At 39.3% G+C, this 12069-nt stretch overlaps 1 protein-coding gene across 1 annotated transcript in view; it reads left to right on the top strand.

Moving 5' to 3' along the window:
* Positions 1-12069, top strand: part of LOC124845780 (ribonuclease E/G-like protein, chloroplastic) — a 46126-nt gene that overhangs the window by 31102 nt on the left and 2955 nt on the right. Inside the window, exons 11-12 of the mRNA XM_088109067.1 lie at positions 377-489; positions 791-910. Of these exons, the coding sequence (XP_087965193.1) occupies positions 377-489; positions 791-910 (233 nt within the window). The remainder of the gene's footprint in view (positions 1-376; positions 490-790; positions 911-12069) is intronic.

The raw sequence follows: 12069 nt of genomic DNA, 5'->3' as shown, positions 1-12069 counted from the left end.
GCATGGTATTATGTGTATTGTTGCAAATTAGTTATCAATGGCAACAAAATTTTATTATTGATGGATTATTTAGCTTGACTTTGGCACATTAAAATTAAGCATGACTATTATTGTTAGTGTTTCTTGCTCTCAAACAGTATTCTCACTGATTAAAATGTTATTTTCCTGTGAACTATTCTCCATCTGACTGATTGAGGCTATGCCTCAAGCACAGTGGAAACAATCTCTCTCGTTTAAGTGTATAAAGTTCTCTAGTTTAAGTTTGATGATGATATTTAAGTATGAAATATATGAGTTTAACATCTTTCTTGGTGTTGTTATTCTTGAAGTCCTTATCAATTCATGTATTTATTAAATTTGGATTCTTCTTGATCAGCAAATAAAAGATTGGTCTATGAAGAAGTCAAGAAAGCCATTGAGAGAGATAAATCAATGGTGAAGGTCTCTGAATTGTCCAGACATGGACTTATGGAAATAACTCGGAAGAGGGTAGGTTGCTTGTCTATGGTGAATATTAGCTATTTGTTATCCCATGTATCAAACACAAGTGTTCAAATAGGAAGATGTGTTTCATACAAAACATTATGTGATCTTCCCCATTTTTCTTTTGTATATAGTTTTCTTTTGGTTTTATTTAAGTATAACTTAGTAGTACCAAACTTACAGATCACCATACTTCATGCTTGTTTCAACTCTTCAAATGTCTATAGATTGAAAATAATAATGCTTGAAATGCATTTTTCATTTTTATTAAAATGAACTGCCAATGCTTTTTACCATTGTTTGACAGGTGCGGCCAAGCGTGACATTCATGATTAGTGAACCATGTGCTTGTTGCCATGCCACAGGCAGGGTGGAAGCTTTAGAGACATCCTTCTCAAAGATTGAACAGCAAATCTGTCGGCTTCTTGTAAGTAGAAACTTTCAATCCCAGAGTTTTGTTTCAGCTAGAATCATCAAGAGAAAACAAAAAGAGAAAAACCTCAAACCTAGGAGTAGGACAGTTGAAGAGTTCTATTTGACATTTCTAAGCAACTGGAACCAATAATTTCTTTCTAGCGTGTCCTAGTTGTTGGTGCAATATATTTTTATTCTTTCTTAGTTATTGGTAATTTGTCTCCCTAGATCATAATGTTCTGTCCATTGGCATAGTGTTGATACTTGTTAGATATATTAAATTATTAGATATCGTAGATAGGTATAGTATCTTTATTTTTTATCTTTAGTTATTTTGTTATACTTAAGATTGAAACTGTAAAATAATTCTAGAGGGCTTGGTTGATCCCTCTCACAATCTTCTATTTATAAGAATAAATTGATACACAAGTACATGATAAATAGGGTAACCCTAAACACAATATAATCATGATAAATAGGGTAATCCTAGACATAATATAATCATGATAAATAGGGTAACCCTTGACACACTATAATGATGATAAAATAGGATAAATATCCTAACACTCCCCCTCAAGCTGGAGCATACAAATTATATGTACCAAGCTTGGAACAAATAAACTCAATCCGAGGACCCCTTAATGACTTGGTCAATACATCTGCGAGTTGATCATTTGACCCAATAAACTCAGTACATATTTCTTTGGTCAACAACTTTTCACGAACAAAATGACAATCAATTTCTATATGTTTAGTCCTCTCATGAAACACTGGATTTGATGCAATGTGGAGAGCAGCTTGATTGTCGCAATACATCTTCATAGTATGGATGTCACAAAATTTAATCTCTTGAAGGAATTGTTTCACCCATATAAGTTCACATGTTAGTGATGCCATTGCCCTATACTCGGCTTCCGCGGTTGATCGAGCTACTACATTCTGTTTCTTACTTTTCCATGAAATAATGTTTCCTCCCAGAAAAACACAATATCCTGTTGTAGACCGTCTATCAATAGGTGAACCTGCCCAATCTGCATCACAATACCCAGAGACATGAATGCTTCCTTTATCTTCATATAACAATCCTTGCCCGGGAGCCTTCTTTACATACCTTAGAATGCGAATGAGAGCATTCCAATGGTCAACACATGGAGCCTGCATGAACTGACTAACCACTCGAACTGCAAAGGATAGATCTGGCCTTGTAATAGTGAGATAAATCAGTTTGCCAACCAGCCTCCTATACCTCTCTGGATCGGAGAATAATTCACCTTCTTCTGTCCTTAATTTCTGGTTTGGGTCCATGGGACTGTCTACCGGTCTACAATCAATCATGCCTGTTTCTTGTAATATATCAAGAGCATACTTCCTTTGGGAGATTACAACTCCATCTTTTGATTGCGCTACTTCAATGCCTAAGAAGTATTTGAGACTTCCAAGATCCTTGGTTTGAAAATGTCTACACAAGTACTCTTTTAGTTGAGATATTCCAACAGCATCATTTCCTGTAATGACAATATCATCAACATATACTATTAAGTAAACACATTTCCCGAGAGAAGAATGACAATAAAAAACTGAATGGTCTGCTTCACTGCGTTTTAGCCCAAATTTTTGAACAATGGAGCTAAACTTTCCAAACCAAGCACGTGGGGATTGCTTGAGGCCATCTAGAGATCGATGCAATTTGCATACCATACCAGACTCCCCCTGAGCAACAAACCCAGGAGGTTGCTCCACATAAACTTCTTCCTCAAGATCACCATGTAGGAAGGCATTCTTGATATCCAATTGATGAAGTGGCCGGTGACGAATGGCTGCCATGGCAAAGAAGAGACGAATAGTAGTCATCTTGGCTACAGGAGAGAAAGTGTCACAATAATCAAGACCATAAACCTGAGTGTAACCTTTTGCAACAAGCCGGGCTTTGAGCCGATCAATTTCACCATCAGGGCCAACTTTAACTGCATACACCCATCGACAACCAACCGCCTTTTTGCCTGGGGGAAGGGGCACCAGCTCCCAAGTATTACTGTGGTCAAGAGCCTGCATTTCTGTAATCATAGCTTGTCGCCATCCAGGATGATCAAGTGCTTCTTTCACATTCTTGGGTATAACAACAGAGGACACTGAGGATAAAAGAGAAAAATAGGAGGGCGACAATCGATGATAGCTTAGAAAATTATAAATGGGATGAGGGTTCCGAGTGGAACAAGTACCTTTTCTGAGGGCAATAGGCCATGCTGAATCATTTGCACCAGGAGGCGTGGGAGGAGGTGACGAGGGAGAAGAATCTGAAGTAGGAGATTCAGCCATTGTCTTGGGGAGGTGGACTATCCATTGGGGCCCTGTGTGGAATGATCTCAGTATGTGGAGAAACAGGTGTAGAAGGATTGTGATCAAGACTTGGAATGACAGAGACAGTGGAGCTATTTGACTCAACCATTGGAATAGGAAGGACCTGCTGGAGGATAGAAACATCTTGAACAGATGGAGAGAAGTAAGGAGTCTGTTCAAAGAATGTGACATTGACAGACATGTAATACTTCTTAGTTTCAGGAGAGTAACACCGATATCCTTTTTGAAGTCGAGAATAGCCTAAAAAGACACATTTGAGAGCGCGAGCGGAGAGTTTGTCTAGACCTGGAGACATGTCATGAACAAAACATACACAGCCAAACACTCGGGGAGATGTATGAAAGAGAGGATCATTAGGAAACAAAATGGAGAAAGGGACTTTATTATCAAGAGAGGAGGAGGGCATCCTATTAATAAGATAACATGCAGTTAAGATGGCATCCCCCAGTGATGGACAGGAATATGGGCACCAAGCAAAAGGATACGAGCAGTTTCGACCAAGTGTCTATTTTTTCGTTCTGCTATACCATTTTGCTGCGGTGTATGAGGACAAGTAGATTGATGTAAGATACCATGGGAACTCAAGATGGCAGAAAAGGAGGATGAGAAATACTCTTTTGCATTATCACTTCTTAATATTTTGATTACTTGACCAAATTGATTCTTGATTTCATTCAAAAAGGATGTAAAGATAGCTAACAATTCATAACGATTTTTCATAAGATAAACCCAAGTACATCTTGAATATTCATCAATAAAGGTAACAAAATATCTAAAACCAAAAGAGGAGATACGACTAGGTCCCCATATATCAGAATGGATGATGGAAAAACTAGAATTACATATTGATTGAGACCTTTTAGGAAAGGAAGATCTAACATGTTTTCCTAATTGACATGACTCACATTCTAAGGTTTGGAGACCACTAAGTTCAGGACACATCTTTTTTAATTTGGACAAATGAGGATGGCCAAGTCGATCATGTAGCACTTTAGGATTAGGAGTAGCAACACAAGACACCCTTGGACGAGATCCAAAATGGTATAATCCGCCAGCTTCATATCCTTCTCCAATCTGTCTCCCCGAACCACGCTCCTGTATAACAAAAGATTTATGATCAAAGGTTATTGAACAATTTAACATTTTAGTCAACTGGCTTAAAGAAATTAAATTAAAAGGACAATTAGGGACAAAAAGGACTGAGTTGAGATTGAGGGAGGGAGACAAAGAAACATGACCGACTCCTTTGGAAGAAGTTTTAGATCCATTTGCAAGGGTTATGAAATGAGGTTTTTCTCGAAAGGAAATAGATGAGAACAAAGGTATTACCAGAAATGTGATCAGAAGCACCTGAGTCAATTACCCATGAATTTTGACATTCCATAGATTGAGAAACGCAGGCTGTTGATGTATTGGGAGATTGAGATGGTTGTGCCAAGCTGTTAGACTTTAACCTTAAATACTCTTGATATTCATCCTCAGAAAACATAGAAGTGGAGGTTTCAGATTTCGAAGTGGAAGTTTCAGTCTTCGAAATATTGGCAGTTTTGGAAGGAAAACCATGTAAGGAGTAGCAATTCTCTTGAGTATGACCCATCCTTTTACAATATGTGCATTGAGTACGTCCCCGACCTCCTCGTCCTCCTCCTCTAGTGCCACGTCCTCCTCTTCCTCGTGTGGCAACCATGACAGATGGTTCCACTAGTTCATGCGCTTCATGAGTTTGAGATACCGGGACACGCAGAAGGCGAGTGGTCAATGTTTCCATAGAGGGAACCTCATGACTAGTTAGAAGTTGATCTCTGAGATGATCAAAATCGGGATGTAGGGCACGAAGGATCAACACCATGTAAAATTTGTCTAATTTCTTTTTGATATCCTCTAATGGATCTACTTCCAAAAACATCCTAAGTTCTTCAACAGCAGATTGGGCTTCAGCTATGAAGGACACCATATCATGGTCTGCCATTTTAAGAGATGCAAGCTTGTTCGTAGTGTCATAGAGACGTTGAATATCGTTGGCATAAATGCTTTGGGCTTTCTTCCAAAAGGAGTGACAAGTTTTGAAAGCCCTCAAAGATACAAGAAGTTCGGGTTCCACTGATTGCCATAACAGGGCACACAACTGGAAATCTGCTTGTTTCCACTTATCAGCTTTTTCAGTAGGCACATGGCTTCCATCTCGCTCAAGGTGGTCATAATGCCCTTGGCCAAGGAACCACATTTCAACGGCAGCAGACCATGATAGATAATTTTTTCCATTTAGCTTCTCGGAGGTAATTGATGGACTTCCAGAGAAGGAAAGAGTACTGCCAGACGCCATTTCTGAAAAAGAAGAAGGTGAATAATACTAATGAGGAACAAGAAAACCCTAAGGGTTTAGACGAAGGAAACTGTGACAGTGATGGACGACGGTGGTCGGCAACAGCGGGCGGTGGCCGGCGGGGACGGTGGCCGGCGACAGACGACGGTGGTCGGCGGCGGTGGCCGGACGGTGGCCGGCGACGGACAACGGTGGCCGACGGTTGACGGTGGCCGGCGGCGGGCAGCGGCGGACAGTGGCGGGTGACGAAGAACTGTGGCGCCGGACATATATATATTACGAGACAGAAACCAGAGTGGGATCGACCCGCTCTGATACCAACTTAAGATTGAAACTGTAAAATAATTCTAGAGGGTTTGATTGATCCCTCTCACAATCTTCTATTTATAAGAATAAATTGATACACAAGTACATGATAAATAGGGTAACCCTAGACACAATATAATCATGATAAATAGGGTAATCCTAGACATAATATAATCATGATAAATAGGGTAACCCTTGACACACTATAATGATGATAAAATAGGATAAATATCCTAACAGTTATTATTCTTTATTTCTATTTTGGGTTGTGCTCATATTTCATTTATTATAAATACAATACCCTATGTGTATTTTCTACACAATGGAGATTAACCTCATACATATTTTTTTCACTATATTCAATATGATATCTAGAGCCTGGTTCTTTTGAAAAATTTTCATCGTCCTTGTCCTTTGCAACTGTCGTTGTTGTCACTGGAGCTTCAGTTTCGATCGGCGACCACATGGTTCTACTTCTCTTGGCCGGGCAACTCCAACACTGTCGAGATTGTCGCAATTAGAGTCCAGACCACACACACCTATTGAAGTTTGCAGACGTCGTCTTTTCCAGCCACATGTGGCAGAGCATGCATCATCTTCTTCGACACCAATCACCACCGCCGGACTCGCCGCGACCTCTCCTCTCCAAATTTGGCCTAGTTGCCTTGATTGGAGAAACTTGGATTTTTAGGGTTTCTCTCTTCTATTCATCTATGGCTTCATGGTGAGTTTGAGATAGGTGATTGGCATCGGATGTAAGTTTCATGGTCTTTATCATCTCTGCCCTTCTACACATAATGGTGCACTTATAGAGTCTTTATCTCTTTTGCATGCTCAATTAAGTTATCCCAATCTTGTCAAATTGCAACATTTTGTTTTCAACTTATCCAAGTTATTTAGTTTGGTGTGAGTCGTGTTAATTAGACAATCACAATCTTAGTTCCTTTCCTCATACTGTCTCCCAACGTGTTTGTCCCCTTTTGCCTTAGTTAATTCTGACATTTGGAGACCTAATCGTGTTAAGTCTAATTTAAGTTTCCAATATTTTGTTACTTCTATTGATGATTATTCTAGATGTAGTTGTTTGTTTTTAACAAAAAATCGTTTTGAATTATGTCATTGTTAGAGTTTAGGAGAGAAAATCTAGTGATGAAAATATTATTACATTGTGTCTCCTTTCTATTGCACACGAATGTCCTATATAAGGAACAATGGACCAGCACCTAAAAGCCCAAACATAAAAGTCCAATTATACAATACAATATATTTCAACACTCCCCCTCAAGCTGGAGCATATAGATCATATGCACCAAGCTTGGAACATATAAATTGAATCCTAGGCCCCCTTAGAGATTTGGTCATAATGTCTCCGAGTTGTTCATTAGAATTGACAAACTCAGTAACAAGTTCCTTAGTCAACAACTTCTCTCTAATAAAATGACAATCAATTTCTATATGTTTTGTTCTCTCATGAAACACTGGATTGGAGGCAATATGAAGGGCTGTTGGGTTGTCACAGAACAGTTTCAACGACTCATTTCCACAAAATTTCAACTCTTGGAGAAGTTGCTTGATCTACACATGTTCGCATGTAGTCAAAGCCATAGATCGGTATTCAGCTTCAGCACTAGATCTAGCAACAACACTTTGTTTCTTACTTTTCCAAGATATAAGGTTCCCTCCAAGTAGAACACAATATCCTGTAGTAGATCTTCGATCAATTGGAGAACCAGCCCAATCTGCATCACAATATCCTTCAATCTGAGTGCTTCCCTTGTCCTCATATAACAATCCCTGTCCTGGATTTCCTTTTATGTATCTGAGAATTCGAATCACTGCATTCCAATGGTCAACATGTGGATTCTGCATAAATTGACTCACAACTCCCACTGGATAAGAAAGATCAGGTCTTGTTATTGTAAGATATATGAGTTTTCCAACCAGCCTTCTATATCTCTCTGGATCTGAAAAAGGTTCACCTTGATCTCTATTCGAGTCCATAGGACTATCAATAGGCTTGCAATTTGTCAAGTCTGTTTCCTCTAAAATATCAAGAGCATATTTCCTTTGTGAAATGATGACACCTTCTTTTGACGGTGCCACTTCAATACCAAGGAAGTATTTTAGACGACCCAGATCTTTAGTCTGAAAGTGGTTGAACAAATGATTCTTTAACTGAGTAATTTTAGTGTTGTCACTATAATAACAATATCATCAACATACACCATGAGATAAACACATTTTGTCAGGAGAAAAATGACCATAAAACACTGAGTGATCCGCCTCACATCGTTTCAACCCAAAATTTTGCACAACCCGACTAAATTTACCAAACCAAGCACGAGGTGATTGTTTCAAGCCATAGAGGGAACGGCGTAATTTACAAACTAACCCAGACTCCGCCTCAGCAACAAACCCAGGAGGTTGCTCCATGTATATCTCCTCTTCCAGATGACCATGAAGAAAGGCATTTTTAATGTCCAACTGGTAAAGTGGCCAATGACGAATGGCAGCCATAGCAAGTAAAATATGAACTGTACTATTTTTAGCCACAGGAGAAAAGGTATCACAATAATCAATGCCATAAACTTGAGTATATCCCTTAGCTACTAGACGAGCTTTTAAACGATCAATTTCACCAGTAGGACCAACCTTAATAGCATAAATCCATCGGCAGCCAACAGGCTTCTTACCAGGAAGAAGAGGAACAAGGTCCCAAGTATCATTGTGGTCAAGGGCCTGCATTTCTTCAACCATGGCTTGACGCCATCCAGGATGATCAAGTGCCTCATAAATATTATTAGGAGTCTTAAGGGAGGATAAGGAGGAAACAAAAGAGAAACAGGTAGAAGATAAACGATGATAACTCAAAAAATTATAAATAGGATATGGATTACGTGTAGAACGAATACCTTTCTGAAGGGCAATGGGCAAATTATCATCTGAGTCAGTACAAGACGAGGAGGATGAAGGATCCGTGGTCTGCTGATGGAGGAGGAGATGAGTCTAGAGGATCTCATTGTTCTGAGCTTGAGATTGTCTCCTACGCTGATATGTGAGAAGAGGTGGAGGACAATGTCATTCACATTTTGAGTTTGAGGTATAGAAGCAGGAATAACCAAGGGATCACACGATGGTAGAGGAAACATTTGTTGAACAGATGAACGATCCTCCACAGAGGATGAGAAAAACGGTGTATCCTCAAAGAATGTGACATCAACATACATATAATATCTCTTGGTGGAGGGAGAATAACATTTATACCTTTTTTGAAGACGAGAATATCCCAAGAAGACACACTTAATAGCCTTTGCGGATAGCTTATCAAGACCTGGAGAAACATTATAAACAAAACATGTACACCCAAATACAAGTGGGGAGATATGATATAGAGTGTCATTTGGAAAAATGACAGAATGAGGAATTTTATTCTCAAGAGAGGAAGAAGGCATCCTATTAATTAGAAAACAGGCAGTGAGGATTGCATCGCCCCAGTGATGTAAAGGAATATTAGTATTCAACATCAAGGAGCGTGCAGTTTCAATGAGATGTCTATTCTTCCTCTCTGCAATACCATTTTGTTGTGGAGTGTGTGGACATGTTGACTGATGTAAAATTCCTTGGGAAGATAAGAATGAAGAAAACGCTGAAGAAAAATATTCCTTAGCATTATCAATACGAAGGATTTTAATTGTCTTCCCAAATTGGTTCTTAATTTCACTAATAAAGGACACAAATATGGACAAAAGTTCAGATCTCTCTTTCATTAAATAAACCCAAGTACATCGAGAGAATTCATCAATGAAGGTTACAAAATAGTTAAAACCAAAAGAAGTAACACGACTTGGTCCCCAAATATCAGAGTGAATAGTTGAGAAAGGAGAATTACATAGTGTCTCAGACTTTTTAGGATGAGTAGATCTAACATGTTTTCCTAATTGACACGACTCACAATCTAAGAGTTGAATGTTCTTGAGACTTGGAACCATCATCTTCAATTTGGATAAACTTGGATGGCCCAACCGATCATGAAAAAGTTTTGGGGATGAAGAGGTAAAACAGGAAACTGATGAGCTATGTTTCAAAAAATGAAGTCCTCGAGACTCATGTCCTTCTCCAATCAGGCGACCCGTACCATGTTCCTGTATAACAAAGGAATTAGCAGTAAAGGTTACAGAACAATTTAAGGAACAAGTCAATTGGCTCAAGGAGATTAAATTGTAAGGACAATGAGGAATATACAAAACAAAATTTAAATTTAGTGAAGGGGATAAGGAAACTCTGCCAATTCCCTGAGATGCAACTTTGGATCCATTGGCAATAGTAATGAAATGAGAGATTGTCTAAGAGGACATGGAAGAAAATGAAGAAATAGTACCAGAGATATGGTCTGAGGCACCTAAGTCAAGGATCCATGGATTTTGACCTTCCACAAATTGAGATATACAGGCAGTTGACACATTGGACATGGAAGAGGATTGGTCAGGATTAGAAGATTTTCCAGACTTATACTTCAAAAATTCTTGGTATTCTTCATTTGGAATATTGGGTCCGAGATCATCAGATTTCAAAACATGAGCGACTTTGTCTGGATATCCATGTAAGGCATAACATTTCTCTCGAGTATGGCCTATCCTCTTACAATATGTGCGCTGAGGAGGCATACCACGATCACCACGACCTCCTCTGTTGCCTCTACCTCCTCCTCTTCCTTGTGGTGCTACCATAGCTGATGTTTCAATACCACCAATTGATCTTTCGTCTTTAACTAATGAAGGTACTCAAAGAAGTCGAGTAACTAAGCTGTCCATTGATGGAACTTGATCACCAGCTAATATTTGATCATGAACATGACCAAAATCTGAATGTAGACCTCTTAAAATTTAGACCATGTAAAACTTATCAAGCTTCTTGTTTAGGCCTTCTAAAGAATCAGCCACAAAGAAATTCTTCAATTCTTCTATAGTAGCATGGGTCGTTCCTATGTAAGTAACCATATCATGATTGTTTTGTTTGAGAGGAGTCACTCTTTGAGTTGCATCAAAGAGGCGTTGCACATTGTTAGCAAAGATATCTTGAGCTTTTCTCCAGAAGGAGGAGCACGTTTTGTAAGGTCTCAAAATTTTTAAGACTTCTTGTTCAAGATATTGCCATAGGACAGCACATGGTTGAAAATCAAGCTTCTGCCATTGAGGTTTCTCTTCTTCAGGAACGATGGAAACATCTTGTTCAAGATGATCATGGTATCCTTGACCAAGAAACCATAACTCCACGGAAGAAGACCAAGATAGATAGTTTTTCCAATTGAGTTTTGTAGAAGTAATGGTTAGAGTAGCAGAGAGAGACGGTGTTCCAAGACCAGCCATTATAAAGCCAAACAAGAAAAGAGGGGAAAAAAGATTGTGAGAAGAAACCCTAAACGGAGCAACCCCCAACGGAACAGCAAATCAGAGACCACAATACACTCAGGAGACGAAGGCGAAATGACCGACAGTGATGCGATGAAGATCCGACACGGGAGAGGCAGCACGTGAAGCCCACGCGCCCGAGAGAAGGATGAGGCGTGACGGCGCGTGACGGTACGTCGAGAGAAGGATGAGGCGGCGACCGCGCTCGTCGAGGCGCACCGAACCCCTAACTTCGCCAGAGAAAAGGCTGTAACAGGGGCGGCGATGGCGGACGGCGGCGACTACGGCGGCAGAAGCGACAGTGCTAATGGAAAACCCTAACCTGCTCTGGATACCATGTTAGAGTTTAGGAGAGAAAATCTAATGATGAAAATATTATTACATTGTGTCTCCTTTCTATTACACACGGATGTCCTATATAAGGAACAATGGACCAGCACCTAAAAGCCCAAACCTAAAAGTCCAATTATACAATACAATATATTTCAACAGTCATATATTCCAATCTTTTTTTAATGAAATTAAAACTCAATTTGGTGTTTTTATTCAAACTTTGCAAAGTGATAATGGCCACAAATATCTTTCTCATTCTTTTAGACAATTTATGGCTTCTCATGGCATTCTCCATCAAACTCCATGTTCTTATACACCTTAACAAAATAGGGTGGCTAAGTGCAAGAATAGACATTTTATTGAAACAACTCGCACTCTTTTAATTCATGGTGCAGTTCCTCAATATTTTTGTGGTGATGTTTTTCTTACTGCTTATTATCTCAT

Source organism: Vigna umbellata, chromosome 3 (genome assembly GCF_029865625.1).
Source record: "Vigna umbellata cultivar VRB3 chromosome 3, Vumbellata_1.0, whole genome shotgun sequence".
Taxonomy (NCBI): domain Eukaryota; kingdom Viridiplantae; phylum Streptophyta; class Magnoliopsida; order Fabales; family Fabaceae; genus Vigna; species Vigna umbellata.
The sequence above is the reverse complement of the archived record's forward strand: the minus strand, read 5'-3'. Positions and strand labels throughout refer to the sequence as shown.